At 37.6% G+C, this 16,429-nt stretch overlaps 1 protein-coding gene across 10 annotated transcripts in view; it reads left to right on the plus strand.

The window, feature by feature from the left end:
* FRYL (FRY like transcription coactivator) overlaps positions 1-16,429 on the plus strand; it is a 226,669-nt gene that overhangs the window by 165,366 nt on the left and 44,874 nt on the right. For 7 of the 10 annotated variants that reach the window (XM_074348242.1, XM_074348245.1, XM_074348234.1 and 4 more), the window contains 11 exons: positions 1,059-1,318; positions 1,673-1,813; positions 4,820-4,988; positions 6,996-7,080; positions 7,628-7,740; positions 8,700-8,850; positions 9,522-9,625; positions 11,218-11,403; positions 12,749-12,953; positions 14,122-14,243; positions 15,196-15,386. In XM_074348242.1, the coding sequence (XP_074204343.1) occupies positions 1,059-1,318; positions 1,673-1,813; positions 4,820-4,988; positions 6,996-7,080; positions 7,628-7,740; positions 8,700-8,850; positions 9,522-9,625; positions 11,218-11,403; positions 12,749-12,953; positions 14,122-14,243; positions 15,196-15,386 (1,727 nt within the window). The remainder of the gene's footprint in view (positions 1-1,058; positions 1,319-1,672; positions 1,814-4,819; positions 4,989-6,995; positions 7,081-7,627; positions 7,741-8,699; positions 8,851-9,521; positions 9,626-11,217; positions 11,404-12,748; positions 12,954-14,121; positions 14,244-15,195; positions 15,387-16,429) is intronic. The other 3 variants (XM_074348212.1, XM_074348253.1, XM_074348248.1) reach the window with 1 other exon arrangement.

Raw genomic sequence — 16,429 nt, forward strand, 5'->3', positions numbered from 1 at the left:
TGCATTTTAAGCCTCTGCCACTTGATCATTGTCTGGCATTGGGTGGGTTGTTCAGACTGTCCACCTCATAGGTTTGTCATGAGCATTAAGTGAGGTGAATGTTAAAGTAACAAGCACATCATAGACATTTCCCCTAGACAGAACCAAAATATGTGGGCTACTTCATTTAAATTAATCCGTGTATAAAGGTTGCTTTTTATGTTGCATTTATTTATTACATTTATTTATTGTGGTAAAAAGCACAATTTACTGTATTAATCATTTTAACTGTACAGTTCAGTAGTGTTAAATATGAAACAGATTTCCAGAAATTTTTCATCCTGCAAAACTGAAACTTTATACCCACTAAACCATAGCTCCCCTTTTCCCAAACTTCCTCCAGCCCTGGATTTGACTATGTTAGATACCTCATGGAAGTGAAATTATACAGTATTTGTGGCTTTATGACTGGCTTATTTCACTTAGCATAATGTCCTCAAAGTTCATCCATGTTGTAACAAGTAACAGGATTTCCTTCCTTTTTAAGGCTGCATTGTATTCTATCATACGTATATACCATATTATGTTTATTCTTTCATCTGTCAATGGACTTTTGGATTGCTTCCATCTTTTGGCCATTGTGAATAGTGCTGCTATGAGCTTTATTGTGCAAATATCTCTTCAAGACCTTGCTTTCAGTTCTTTTGGTTATATACTCAGATGATATTTCTGTTTTTAATTTTTTGAGTAACGATTATGTTTTCCACAGCAGTCACACCATTTTACAATCCCACCGATAGTGTACAAACATTTATTTTTCTTAATCACCAAAGATATTTTATGTAAAAAGTAAGAATTTGATATGTGTTAGCTGTTATCTTTATGATGTCATTCAAGGTCAAATTTATTAAAAGGAGAAACAGTGCTCATAATTCTTAAATGTAATAAATAAAACCTGGCTTGCCATTCCTTAAGAATTAAACAATTAAATTTTAAATTTTTTAAGTTAATTTAATTACAAATCAGAGGAAACCAGAATTATATCAGTTGTTCTCTCTTTGACCTGTTTTTAATTACAGAGATAAGCCAGAGAATTCAGACAGCTCACCCTGCTGGGAGGCAAGTAATGCTGCACTATCTGTTACCGTGGATGAACAACATCGAGCTGGTAGATTTAAAACCTTTGCCCACAGCAAGGCGACATGATGAAGATGAAGATGATTCCCTAAAAGACCGAGAACTTATGGTGACCAGCAGGCGCTGGTTACGAGGAGAAGGCTGGGGATCCCCACAAGCCACCGCCATGGTTTTGAATAATCTGATGTACATGACGGCAAAGGTAAAATGGGTTTTGTATTTGCAGTTGCTGCACAGAATTACTGAGTTAGGAGGAGTAAACAGGTTAGAAATAGATGGAAGAGGTTAGATAATGCTGTAATAATCAAACAAGTGTATGTTATAAATAAATTCCTTTCTTTAAAAAACTTCTCATTGGGATATATATGTTTTGGAGGGAGGTACTAAAATCATGTGACTAATGATACTTCTGTTTAGATTTGTTGATTATTCCTCTAAAGTGTGGAAAAGATTAAAGCTGTCAGTGAAAACATTGTTTTCTAATATTTCATGATGTGACGAGTTTTGTACTGAATACAGTCGTTACTGAAGAGTGTCTTGTGTATCTTGCATCTAGTATGGTGATGAGCTGGCCTGGTCGGAGGTGGAGAACGTGTGGACCACACTTGCAGATGGCTGGCCAAAAAACCTGAAAATCATTTTGCACTTTTTGATCAGCATTTGTGGAGTGAATAGTGAACCAAGCCTCTTGCCTTATGTATGTGTTCAAGTTCATTTACTTTTTTTTTTTCTAAATATATACGTACACCCAGTGTCTTATGTCAGAGTCTGGGCAGCAGTAGACCAGCAGAGGCAAAGCAAGGGCTAGGATGAGGACAGTCAGGAACTAGCATGGATTTATTCGTTGATTCACTTAACAAGTATCATCTGGCTTTACTATAGGCCAAGTGCTCTTCTGTGTTCTGGGCATTATAATCTGATGGATGATTCAGATTTTATTCTTTGAACCTGCATCTAATTTATTTAATGAATAAGTTAGTAGGTTAATGAAGTACAGTCATGGTAAAGACCACGAAGGAAAACTGCAGAATCCTGAGAGTGAATAACCTTGGAAGCACCTCTGTCTGAGGCATGAGAGGTGATAGGGAGCAGATACCACAGAATTGAGGATGTTGATAGTCTTTTTTAATCAGGAGCTGGCATTGGGATATTAGAGCAGGATGGGAGGTGAGAGCTCAGTGCCGAGGTAATCATGTCCTGAGGCTTCTGGAAGCAAGGGAAGGCATGATGAGGGATATACAGAGAAGTGTATAACAACCTTGGCCTTCAAGGGGCAAACAATACTTAAATCTGCTCGAGTTAAGGTTACAATATGAAAGTATCAACCATGAGGGTTAAATTGAATATACGCGCATGCACACAAACACACATGTGCATTTGTAGCTGTAATTATCAGTCACGTAGTAGCATCTCCATGGTAGTATTCCCAGGAGACTAGCTCTGCAGTGTTGCCCTGGAAGTTCTTACAGATCCTCCTTTAAAGGAACCATTGAATAGCTTTGCTTTACACAGCATTTCCTGAGTTAACTTGATGACAGAAAGCATTGTTCTGAAGGCATGTCACAGGATTAATCTTCATTGAGAAGCATTGAGAGAAAAGTGTGTGTATGGTACAAAGCAACATGATGCCACGTGACCTCTCTGACCACATGACCTCATTTTCTCCCTCAGGCCCCCTGCCCTCCAGCCACACCATCCCCATCACTGTCCTGCTCTCACACCAGGCAGCCCCCCCGGAGGCCCCATCGCTTACTTTCTTTTCGCTCCCCAACCCGACAGCCAAGTTGCTCACTCCAGCATCGCCTTCAGGTCTTTTCCGCAAATGTCAATTCTCCTTGACACCTTTGCTGGTCGTCTTGTCTAAGGCTGCAAACGCCCGCCCCTACACTTTAGCTCTTCTTTTCTCTCCCTATTTTGTTGATTTTCCTAGCACTTGTCATCAAACTGATTATATATTTTCCTTATTTGCCTCATTACTTTTGCCTCAGTAAATCCAATAAAGTGTGAGCTCCTTAACAGGAGGAATTTTTGTCTGTTTGGCTCATTCCCACCTTGCCAGAGCCTGGAATAGAGCCTGACACATGGAAGGTGCCCTTAAACTGGATGGGTGAACAAGTGAGTTGGGGCTGGCACTAGAAGCAGGCACAAAGTTATAATTCCAAGAAGCCAAGATGAAATTCAGGGAAGAGCCTTTTGCCAGAAATTTTGAAAGAGCTATTTTTAATGACAATAATAATAATTTCTCAATTGTCATTTCTTAAGCACTTGTTACAGGCCAGGCATGGTGCAAATGCTTCATCTACATTATTTAATTTTCAGAAGAAATCTGTGAGTTTGGTAAGATAACTGCAGTTTTACAGATGAATAAAATAAGACAGAGAAAAGAGTGATTCCCTCAAAGTCATACAGCCATTAGCTCTATCGCTTAACGGAGCTGAAAGTCCAACCCAGATCTGTTAGTGAAAAGTCATTGGAAGCTTCTTGGGCAGGCAGTGCAGCTGGAGTCGGGGTGGGGCTTGAAGACTTGATGGGATGAGGGTCAAGGGTGTCAACTCAGAGGTCCTCACAGAGCAAAGGCACAGAGGCAGAAATGCACTGGTGTGGTCAGAGGGGACTGAACCTCAGATCAGAAAATTAGCACATGGAGCAGGTCGTGTCGATCAAGAACTGTGTGTGGTTCAGGAATCATTAGATGACCGTTGTCAGATTTTATAAAGTATGTTTTAAGATCTGTCCAGGGGTCATCTAAAGGAGAGCTGCTCCCACGTCTGTGTGCATGTGAATCATCTGAGGATCTCGTTCTGGTTCTGATTCTGGAGGTAGGGGTGGCGCCTGAGAGTCCATATTTCTAGCAAGCTCCAGATGATGATGGCTGTTCTTCGAGGACTGCATTTTGAGTAGTAAGGATTAAAGTAGGGAGGAAAAAAGAGATCACTTACTAACCAATCAGCCTATTCCAACAATATTATTAAATTATTAAATATTACTAAAACGTACATAGAAAGTATTCTACTGAAATGTTCTCACAAATTTAACTTATACTATGTACTAGGCATTTTTAAAGTGTTTTGTACATTTTGATTTACTTAATCTCAACAACTGTATGAAGTAGGTGCTGTTGGGCCCAGTTGCAGAAGAGAAAATTGAGGGGAACTTTCCAGGTCACACAGCTAGTAAGAGTTCTGTCTACACTGCAGTCCAGGCTGTGTCGCTGGAGATCTAGTTTTGTTCTAGATCCTCACTCTTAATCACCGCTTTGTGCCACTGGTTGAATATAGAGAATGCGGAAGGCAGAATAAAAGACAAATCCAGGGTTTTAAAGATGAGTTAATAAAAATATGAGGGAAAACTTAGAATGGTATCAGTTGAAAGCTTTTCCATTGAAACAGAAACTGATTTATAGGAAGGCAAATTATCTTTTGCTCTTCAAAAAAAAAAAGGAAAAAGGAAGGTAGATAACTTTATGGAAACCACTGAACATATTCAGGTCACCCTAATTAGGTATAATGTTGAGGGTGAGAGGACAGAACAGTATTTATAAAACTAATTAATGTCTGATTGCTGATCAGTGTCTGTTCAAATTTAGATTGTGCTGATTCACCAACCACTTAGAGTTGAACTTACTCTGATAAAATGTATCTCAAGACAAGTTTGTGAGATAAAATTTTGCTTTTTCTTTTCTGAACGATTTCTTTTATGACAGGTGAAGAAAGTTATTGTCTATTTAGGTAGAGACAAAACAATGCAATTGCTCGAAGAACTGGTGAGTGAGCTACAGCTGACCGATCCTGTCAGTTCTGGGGTCACTCACATGGATAACCCCCCGTATTACCGCATCACTTCCAGCTACAAAATCCCTTCTGTCACCTCAGGTGAGAAGTTGTTCACAGCTGATGACTTTGTGTCAACAGAGAAGCTTTACATAATTGTTCATTTTAGCGAGCATTTGTTTGCTTTAAACATCATCATAAAGAAAAGCTAACAGGGATCGTGTACCCAATTAACTTGGCAAAACCTTTCAAATCTTCATGTGAGCAAAGAAGTTCAACAGTGTAAGGATTCATAATATGATAGAGGGAAATATATTTATGTACTTGTTCAGAACCAGAATGTAATTTACATATTCCTATACAACAAATGCTTTTTTTAATGACTATAATTAGTATGTAAATTTAAAAATGCTCACTTATTGAAATGACTGTAATACTGTAATTATTTGGGCTAGTATTATACATAGTATCCAATCATGTGAGTGTATATTCTTCTGTGTGTACACATATAATTATTGTGGTATTCTGAGTTGAAGAAACTACATCCCTGAGGGAGTAACTTCATCTGAAAATCAGTGCAATATCTGGGCTGTTCTAGATTAAATTTCTGTGAAATTATATGTCACTCAGTTTATGTTCAATGTTTTTGTCATGTTAATAACATCTGTATAATTAGAAATCTTTTATACTATATCTTTATGATCTATTTTTGCCATCTCTTTTCACTTTTTTGTTACACTTTCTACGAGATTTCTAATAATGCTTCTATTGAATTTTTCATATCTGCTGGAATGTTTTTAATTCCAGAGTATTTTTTTAATTAGAATATTTTTAGAAGTGTCTTATTCATGTTTCATGGTTAGACTATCTTTTTCTATATTTGATAAAGTTTTCTTCTCCCAACTAAAGTTCCTATTTTCTTTTGCGTGTGTGTGTGTGTGTGTGTGTGTGTGTGTGTGTGTGTGTATCTTTTTTTTAAATTGAAATATAGTTGATTTACAATGTTGTGTTAGTTTCTGGTGTACAGTAAAGGGATTCAGTTATACATATATATTCTTCCTTATATTGTTCTTTATTATGGTTGATTATAGGATATTGATATTGAATGCAGTTCTCTGTGTTATATATATAGCAGGACCTTGTTATTTATCTCCCTGTTTTCTTTATGTTGCTGTTTGTTTTTGTCTTGTAAAAGCTTTCCTCAAAAGCTTACCAGTTCTAGACCTGTCTTTTCAGAAACAATGGTATGCATATTAAAAAGTTGATTGGCTGCTCTGTAGGTATATGTGGGACTGGTTGATTTTGTCCTTTGTTGTATGATGATATTATTGATGTAAGGGTCTATAGGTCTTTCTCTTGCACTAATCAGATTCCCCAGAGAAAACTCTTCTACTCATCTGCCAAGAGTAGAGGGTGTAGGGGTGTGTGTGTGTGTGTGTGTGTACAGATATAATCTGTAGATACACACACTACACAGACACAGTCTTCAAGCCTTCTGGGATAAGAAGGTTATAGGAGGGGTCCAATCTCAAATTTAAGTATGTATGTATATTTTCACTTAGTCCCTGTATTCTCAGTCAAGTACTTCCTCCTTCACTCTTGTATGGTGTGCCCTAGTCCAGAACTCTTCTGATTTAATCTCATCAAAAAAGACTTCTAGAGGTGAGGAAAGACAGCTACCCAGCTTTAGTTATAAGAGGCAGAGGGGTAGATCTTGGGGACCAGCTACTTCTGAAGTTGATTTTCAAACAATCCTACTATTGTTAGCGCCTCCTTCAACCCCTACTTCCAGAGGTACTTGATGCCACAATTCCTGAGCCTCTTGGAGTTTCAACAATACAGATATAGAGGCTCCTTGGTTTCCTTCACCGACAGCTCTGGATCCAGTCTTCTTAACACTTAAGTACTTCTTGTCCATTTGTTTTCCAGGATCCGTAATCTTGTTGCTGTTGTCTCCTTTCCCTGTTGGTCATTAAGAGTACGAATCTTTTTTAAAAATCACCTTCTTCTCACTTTAGTGAAGTTTTGACATCTGTAATTTGCAATCTTCTGTTCTTATTGAGCCACCCCAGGCCTTATATTCAGATACTGTTTTATTTCTGATTGCAGGAACTACTTCTAGTAGCAATACGATGGTAGCTCCCACAGATGGCAACCTCGATAATAAGCCCATAAAAGAGAGCATTGAAGAGAAGTAAGTACTGCTCTGTTCTTCCTTAGCCTTTCAGTCTGACATGTACTGATTATCATCAGAGTAACTGATGAGTCCTGCACTGGAATGTGTATTTCCATTGTGTTAAAATTCTAGGGAAGAAATATGTATTTCTGTATTGAAAATTTCCATGTTGACCATTTTAACGTTAAAGATGCTGACATGCTAGATTTTTTAATATGCACTGGTGGATGAATAGGTGGAGCATGGTCAGTCACTTTATGTGTGGCTACATTTTTTAACTTTTCTAAATGTATATTTACTCCGCCTGTTTCGTATGAAATAGATTTCACCAGCACATTGTTACCAGAATAGTTTAAGAAAAGTCTTCACGTAGAAATAATTGACTTCAAAGCTTAAGCCTTTGAAATGTAAGGTGGAAATTAGTATATATCATAGTAAACTTTAGTTAGTATTTTGTGTGCTGTGTTCTTTTTTAAACATGTTTAAACATGTTTAAACGTAAAACATGAAGTACAGATACTATTTTACCATGAACTGTGACTAACTTCGATGATCATTCCCATAGCTATGTGCACCTAGACATCTACAGTGGACTAAACAGTCATTTAAACCGTCAACATCACAGACTAGAGTCCCGATACAGTAGCAGCTCTGGAGGATCTTATGAAGAAGAAAAAAGTAATACATTCCAAATTTTTTTTTCAATAACAACAATGGCAAGGTGTATTGTAATTATATTAATGTTAATTAATATATTCTTCCAGTAGATTGTTTTTAAGAAGAGTATTTAACTGCCACTAGTGGTGTTCCAACATAACATGAAATGTCTTAATTTAAATAAGCAACATAAGTGGGGGAATTATGTTTTAAAAGTGCAGGTTCCCTGTAGATAAATCGAAAGGAACATAAGAATTGGTTCTCAAGAAGCATCATAGAACAGACGCTTGGCAGCAGGCTGCTTTTTTGAACAGGCTGGCTCTTTCTCCACGGATTCACATTTTACTAAAATGTCCTCCCTTGCAATTGCAGAATAAATAATCTGCCCCAGTCTCGCTGCAACACTAAGGCAGGGTGGAATAGAAACAGAAGCCTTCAGACTGGGAAGGGACCCTGGATGTGATCTGGTCCCATCTTCTCACTTTGCATATGATGGAACTGAGGTCCAGAGAGGTTAAGTGACTTACCCACGTCACACAGAACTCACATTTCCTGATGGCATTTTTTACTGCACCCTGCAGCCCTGCTGTGGTGGAGCAGATTTCCTTTGAGGATGGGTTTGCATTGGCCCTATCTCAGGAAATTTAGAACCGAGTAACTTACCAGAGGCCCTTGTTGCAAGGCAGCTTTTCCTTTCATGCGGTCTCATAGCTGGGACATCAATTACGGAATCATGATGAAGTGCTCATGTAGTTTGCTTTGATAAAAGGATGGAACCTGAATTGTGATCTCTTCTTTCTCTCTGATTTGCTTACTCTGATGATATTTGTGCCCAGGTCTTCCTAGCAAACATATGTCAAAATAGTGGGAAATTCTTTTGCTCACTTTCCAATGCTATAAATAGTTGGTGTCTTACTAGAGTTTGCTTATCTTAGCAGAAAGTAGATGGTGTAGACAATGAGATCATTTTATTTTGATAGGTGATTCAATGCCACTTTATTCTAATTGGCGCCTGAAAGTGATGGAGCATAATCAAGGAGAGCCACTACCCTTCCCACCAGCTGGAGGCTGCTGGTCACCACTGGTGGATTACTTGCCTGAAACGTCATCACCTGGATTACCTCTTCACAGGTGGACCACAGCGTCATTCCTATTTCATACGAGCCAAGTCGCTGCTTAACACTTTCAGCTTTCTTTACACTATCTGACAACACAGGATACAAGCAAACTTCTCTCTTTTGATACTGCAACAAATTCGATCAGTGTGTGTAGATGTTTAAGAAATTTAAAAACTCAGAGTTAACTGTTTTTGGTGGATATTGTGAAATCTAATTCTGCTGCTGCTGCTTTTCTGGGTGTCTGGCATAGTTACTTGACCTTTCTGGGACCCAGTTACTACATCTGAAAAATATTACTTTATGGTAATAGGCCCTCTTATTTTGAATTGAGTTAAACTGATGTCTGCTTAGCAAAATCAAAATAGAACAGTTACTGCGTTCTTTCCAAATGTACTGATGTACCAAACATGTATTGAACACCTACTATGTGGCAAGCAGTGTGCTAGGTCTTAGGGTTGAAGATGAAGAAAGCATGGCCCTTGGCTTCAAGGACCCCATAGCAGATATGTTTTTTTTCTAAAACTGTCACTTAACAGTTTCTCCAGCTGTATTTCTTCTCTTCTTTTTTTCTTGGGAAATTGTATTTTTCCATAAAATACAATATTAAAGTCTGCAAGTAATTTGCATAAGATTTTCTCTAGGTTTACTCTAGTAAAGCGTTAACAACACTCTTGTCTGTCATAGGTGTAACATAGCCGTGATCCTTCTGACTGATCTGATCATTGATCATAGTGTGAAGGTGGAATGGGGAAGCTACCTCCATCTTCTTCTTCATGCAATTTTTATAGGTAATAAATATTTGGTTCTCATGTCTTCATTTCATATTTTTGTGATAATTGAAAGGCAGTATATTTGGTTTTATCAGGTCACACTTATTTTTATTTTTAATTAAATTTTTATTAAGGTATCGTTGATTTACAACAGTTTCAGGTGTACAAATAGTGATTCAGAATTTTTATAGGTTCTACTCCATTTACAGTTATTATAAAATATTGGCTATATTCTCTGTGCTGTATAATGTATCCTTGTAATCTATTTATTTTATACATGGTAGTTTGTACCTCTTAATGCCCTTACCCCTATTGTGCCCCTCACCCGCTTCCCCTCTCCCCACTGGTAGCCACTTATTTGTTCTCTATATCTGTGAGTCTGCTTCTGTTTTGCTACATTCACTAGTTTGTTTTGCTTTTTTTTAGATTTCACATATTAAGTGATAACATACAGTGTTTGTCTTTTTCTCTCTGACTTATTTTCACTAAGCATAACACCCTCCAGGTCCACCCGTGTTGTTGCAAATGACAACATTTCATTCTTTTTCTGGCTGAGTAGTATTCCATTGCATATATATATACCACGTCTTTATTCATCTGTTGATGGAAATTTAGGTTGCCTCCAGGACTTGGCTATTATAAATAGTGCTACTATGAACATTGGGGTGCATACATCTTTTTGAATTAGTGTTTTTGTTTTCTTTGGATATATACCCACGGGTGGAATTGCTGGATTGTACAATGGTTCTATTTTTAGTGTTTTGAGGAATCTCCATACTGTTTTCCACAGTGGGAAAGGCAATATGGCTTTAAGAGAGTTTCTACGTATTTCGGTTCCTCCTTTTTGTGGGTTATTTCCATGACACTTTTTACTGTGATTCTCATGGTCTAGAGGGGAGTTATTTCTAGCCTCTTACCCATTCCTATTCCTGTCCTGCAGCCTCTCCCGCTGCACACACAAAAACATACCCTCCAGCAGGAAAAATCCTGTAACTGAAGCAAAAGTAAAGTTAATTTACCTCTGTGATTGGAAGCTTTCAGAGTAAATGGAAAACTGAAATGGGTACTAAGTGTTTCCCCAAAGAATTAGATCGTGGACAGTCTGATTACAGCTGAAACTCCATTATGCCCTCTTAACAAACATGTGGGAGCCATCGCATCAGCAGTACTGCCCGTGCTGGGAGGATTGCTTTCCTGAAGAAGTCAAAACAGCCATCTTCTCCTAAATTTCCTGATATGTGCACTTATTATACATGTATTACTTCATTCCTTCAGTAAGCAAACAGCTACTGACTTTTTATTGCGTTCTAAGCACACAAAAAATCCTTGCCTATAAAAGTTCATTTACATCTAGTGTTTTGTAACAGAGTATTAGTGTCTAAGAGATAACTAAATTTTAGACGTACACTTTGGGAACTTGCCTGGATTCTCCCTAGTCCAGGAGGACAATAGGCTATTATAAAAATGTATACAAATTCTAGGCTAATAAAAAAATTGACGTAATATGACCTTATATAATTTCTTCTTTTCTTTTTAAAATATGGGTTTGGTAGCAAGAATACTCATTATCTGTCTTTATTGATGATGACTTTTTTTATGGTTCTCTTTAGGGTTTGACCACTGCCACCCTGAGGTGTACGAGCATTGTAAACGCCTGCTTCTGCACTTACTAATAGTGATGGGATCCAACAGCAACATCCGAACTGCTGCTTCTGTCCTTCTCAGGAACAAGGAGTTTAATGAGCCCAGGGTGCTTACAGTCAAACAAATTGCACACTCAGATTATACTTTCACAGGTATTTGCTTTAAAAGTTCAGTTTGCAAGTGGAATTGTACTTCATTCATTTGGAATCCTACATTACAGAAAGTCAACTAAAGTTGAAACACTGGACAATATTTTTTTAAATGTAGTTTTATTATTTTAAGTACCATTGGTATTATTTATTAATCCATAAAGAAGGACTTAGACTTGGAATATTTGATCTGTATTGCCTTTAAGGATCTTCGTCATAAAAATTTCAAGCTCTAAACATGTAAGTTAAAGGTACAATGAAAGAGTGGCTTAATTTATTGAGCACTGGTTATGAAAAAGATGGTAAACTTGTATTAGTTTCCTCCTGATCTCAAGATCTGAAAAATTGGCCAAGGAGGACAGTAAAAAATTTTTTTTCACTTGGTTATATTGATTTCACTTAAAATGTTATACGTTTGAAGTCTAGTAAGTTCCAAATTGCATATTTTAAAGTACTAGTGAGGTCCAAATTAATGAGATTTTAATGTAAAATTTATTTCACTGCTGATGTGATTTTTTTTTTACTTTTTATTTTCTTTTTCCTAATAACCTAATATTTATTTTATTCATCAGTATCATCTGATTTATAATAAATGATCTAGAAAATAATTGTTTTTAAAAATTGAAATAAAATTACTTTTTTTTGCCAATCATTTAATGCCAGATACAGGGTTAATAAAATTTAAATTTACTTAGTTAAATTCTTGTTGTCTATTTAAAACCTTGTAGTTAATGAGAAAACAATGATTAGTAAACTTATTCACCTTTAAAACTATGATTAAAAGATGAATGAAATAAAGTTTTCTCCCTTTTTTTTATGTTGAAGCATTTCTATTCAAAATTCCTTAGTTTGTATTTGTTGTTTGTTTTTAAGGCCTCGTTTGCCATTTTGTATGAGCATTAGTAGTAACCTTTAGAATTATTTAATAATTGGCATAATGTAAATATTATATTTTTAAGTCTATAAATAGACTCTAAAATGGCCTTTGAGTAAAGTGAAGCAGAAAGCATAGAATCTTTTCCATAAGAAATTAAAAATCAGTTACACTATAGAAATATGAATGACTTAACCCACGTTATGCCAAAATATTAGGAAGCTGCCAGTTTCAACTTTGCTCAGCAGATGGCAGCAGAGGACTGTATAGTAAATCCAAAGAGTTAAGTTTGCTGTGTTTGCTCAAAACCTCACCTGATGTAATTTGGTGCTTGGGAGGCTGCAGGGGGAGGAGCACTGATCTGCATCATCCTTTATGTACTTATATAATCTATAAGGAACCAGAACTTAATTCTTTAAATACTGAGGGAGATGGTTTTACGTCTGGGTGTTCATGCGCGGCGCTCTCTTTCAGCAGGTGTTAGTGATTTTATACCTGATTACCAGCCCTCCCCCATGACTGACTCAGGGCTCAGCTCAAGTTCTACCTCCTCTAGTATCAGCTTAGGAAATAACAGCGCTGCCATTTCACATCTGCACACCACTGTCCTCAACGAGGTCGACATCTCAGTAGAGCAGGATGGAAAAGTCAAAACCCTCATGGAATTCATTACCTCAAGGTAACATCTGCACCCCCTACTGTTCCAGCAACGTATCTGCATCAAGTTGTCATTTCATTTGTCAGTTACAGCAGACCCTATTTTTGTTTTTCAAAGTGTCCTTGATTTGGAGTAGACAAGTGTGTATTGTGCAATATTTAGAAAATTTGATGACTTTCTTCTTTGGCTCATATGATTGTAGCTGAGGAAGGCCTTAATTGTGTCTAATGCTGAGTACCCGAAGAGGACACAGTGTTATCTGAGTACATATTCTGCCTTCATCAGCTACATGACCAGTCAGTATCCAATATTTATTTATGGTCTACTCTTTGCAAAGCACTCTAAGTAAAGAAGAAACATAGATGGGGAGAAAGGGGCCGGTATTCTACAGCAAAAGCAAAGTCACAGGCGTGTGAGAAAACGAAGTATGTTTGGAAATGGTGAGAATCTGGTCTGACTGTAATGCTGAGGAAAGACTTTCCAGACAAGAAATCTTAGAAGAGTTCAAACTGAAGGACCATGAAGTCTAGCCTACAGGTTATAGATCTTTCAAGAAAGGAAACTTTATTGAAAATCTTTGAGCTGAATGGGGAGGATAGGGGGACTCAATTAAATAAATATGCTATGATCGGTCTCATAGCAAGGGACATGATGAATTAGAGGTGTTAGGGACCAACAGCAGTGTGACCACATCTTTTTTCAGGGCACTCTGGGCCTGTGGTAATAAGGGGCTTAACCCTTATTCGACAAGGTGGTGGGCTCGAGAATGCAGGTATTTTAAAGAAAGAACCCACAGGACTTTATTCTGCCCTAACCTGTCCCTGTAGTTTTAGCTTATAAATTATTTTCTCTGCATCACAATCTAAATACAGTCTAGCCTCTACAAGTTATAATGTTTTGATCTGTAATACATAAGCAATAACCAGTACTCTTTCCACTTGGCAAAAAATTTGTCATCTTTTCCTCCTACCTCTGGGAGAATCTGCCTGTAATGATGGAACTTGCATCTTCCTGTACTTGCTCTAAATCATTACATGTCCAGGAACATAAATAGTAGTAGTAGCCTGTGTGACATGCTGTTTGATTTATTCAACTACTATCCTTTTTAATTGCAAAAGCACGTTTTAGGTGAGTATGAGTAAAACTTAAGGTAAAAGCCAAGGGAGTTACATCTGTTCTCTGTTTTCAGAAAAAGAGGGCCCCTTTGGAACCATGAGGATGTTTCTGCCAAGAATCCTAGCATAAAGAGTGCCGAGCAGTTAACAACATTTTTGAAACATGTGGTTTCTGTTTTTAAGCAGTCAAGCTCAGGTATCTTTTAATAAATATTTCGGATAATATTTACTTTCAAGGAGATATTTTAGGGTGATGTCAAAACTTCTGATACTGTTCAGCAAAAAGTTGACCATTGATGTGTTTCAAGTTGAGTTTTAGACAGTTTTTCCTTTTTAACTTACTAGTGATAACAGATTTGTTTTGGTTGAAAAGAAATTAAGTTACTACTTAAATTAAGAATGCTCCTTTGACAGCCTGGGGTTCTTAGTTTTGTGTAGGATGGCATAATAAAATTACAATACAGTTGTTTATTATGAAACAATTATATTTAAGGAACATAGGTAGAGATGACAAACCTTAACATAATTTTTTATACTGGTATGAGTCTCTGTGATTTTTGAACTTAACACATTCTGAAAATTATAGTAAAGTGTGTGTATCTAAAGCAGTAATTCTCAGCTGGGGGCGATTTTGCTTCTCGGGACATTTTGCAATGTCTGGAAACACTTTTGTCACAATTAAGGGGCGGGTGGCAGGAGGTCGCTACTGGTGTCAGGTTGGATAAAGGCTAGGGATGCCAGTACTTAAGTACGCGGCACCGGGCAGCCCTCACAACAGTTATCTGGCCGGAGTGTCAGTAGTGCTGAGGCTGAGAAACCCTGTTCTCAGGGAGTCCTTCCCTGAGATTAGAGTGAAGAGTCATCTAAAATTCAAATGAGAGGGGCAGGATAGAGCTCAGTGGTAGAGTTCGTGTTTAGCATGCACGGAGCCCTGGGTTCAATTCGCAGTGCCTCCACTTAACAAAAATAAAAAAGCAATGGAATTTAATGAAAAGAAAAGGCATTGACTTACAAAAGTTTAGTCCATACCCAGTTTGCCAGGCACCGTGCTGACACTGGTTTAAAGTGGTTATTAGCCTCCGATCGTAACCCCATCTATATTCTGAAAAACAAGAAGCAGTTAAACTTTGTTTCCGTTGTTTTCACAGAGGGAATTCATTTGGAACATCATCTTAGCGAAGTTGCTCTGCAGACAGCACTTTCTTGTTCTTCTCGACACTATGCTGGGAGATCCTTTCAGATTTTCAGGGCCCTAAAGCAGCCTCTTTCTGCAACCACACTTTCTGATGTTCTCTCCAGACTTGTAGAAACTGTAGGGGATCCAGGAGAAGATGCACAGGTAGTTCGTTAAATCTTTTCAGCAGGTGTTGAGCAGCGCCTTGTTGTCAAGGACTTATTGCCAAATGTAAATCACTGCAGGTAGAGCAATACATAGGGCACATAGAATTATTAATGTCAGAATTTTAGACGTTGTATAAGTAATACTAGTAACATACCAATTGAATTAAATTGTTAGTGCCTGTCAGAAAAAGCTTTATACGCACACACCTGGCTATTATTCTTGGCTGACCACAGGGTAAAAGAGGAAGTTAAAGTAGAACACTTGATTTCATTTTTTAAGATAAAGTGGAATATTGCAATAGGGAATGTACATACATCTGTACATGGTTTTATTAATGTTTTTAGACACCAGGGATACCATAGTAAACAAGACAACATTGCTGGCATTCTGGAGCTCACATTTCATGGGGGAAACAGGACTTTAGTCCACCAATAATGTGTAATGCCATTTTACTTAGTGATGAATGCTGTGAAAATAATAAGACAGAGTAACAGGTTATAAAGAATGACAGGGGGAGGGGTTGTTTTATACGTGATCATCTGAGAAGATGAGTTTTTGAACACACATTTAAATGGAGTGAGCCCTGTGATAATCTGGGGAAGAGAGCAAAGGGAAATAGAACTAGCAAGTGCAAAGGCCCTGGGGGAGGAGCAAAAGGCTTTTTAAAGGAACATCAAGCAAACCAGTGTGGTGAGAGTGTTTTAGACAGGGACATCAACAGGCAGGTGGATGTGATGAGGAGGGTAGGTCTAGATCTTGTGAGGCCTGGAAGGTTCTGTTGAGAGGTGAGATTTTACTCTGAATTGACGGGAAACCACCCATAGATTTTAAAAGGAGAGTGATGGATACAATTTGCTCTTTAAAAAATTCACTCTGGAGGCTAGGTGGAGTCCTCAGGAAAGCAAGAAAGGTCAGTTAAGAGGCTGTTTGTAGGAGTCCAGTCCGAAATGATGTCAGTTTGGATTAAAGGAAAGCTGTGGAGGTAGGGAAAAGAAGTTGGGTTTAGGATATATTTTTTAAGTAATATTTTTAGGACTTGG

Source organism: Camelus bactrianus, chromosome 2 (genome assembly GCF_048773025.1).
Source record: "Camelus bactrianus isolate YW-2024 breed Bactrian camel chromosome 2, ASM4877302v1, whole genome shotgun sequence".
NCBI lineage: Eukaryota > Metazoa > Chordata > Mammalia > Artiodactyla > Camelidae > Camelus > Camelus bactrianus.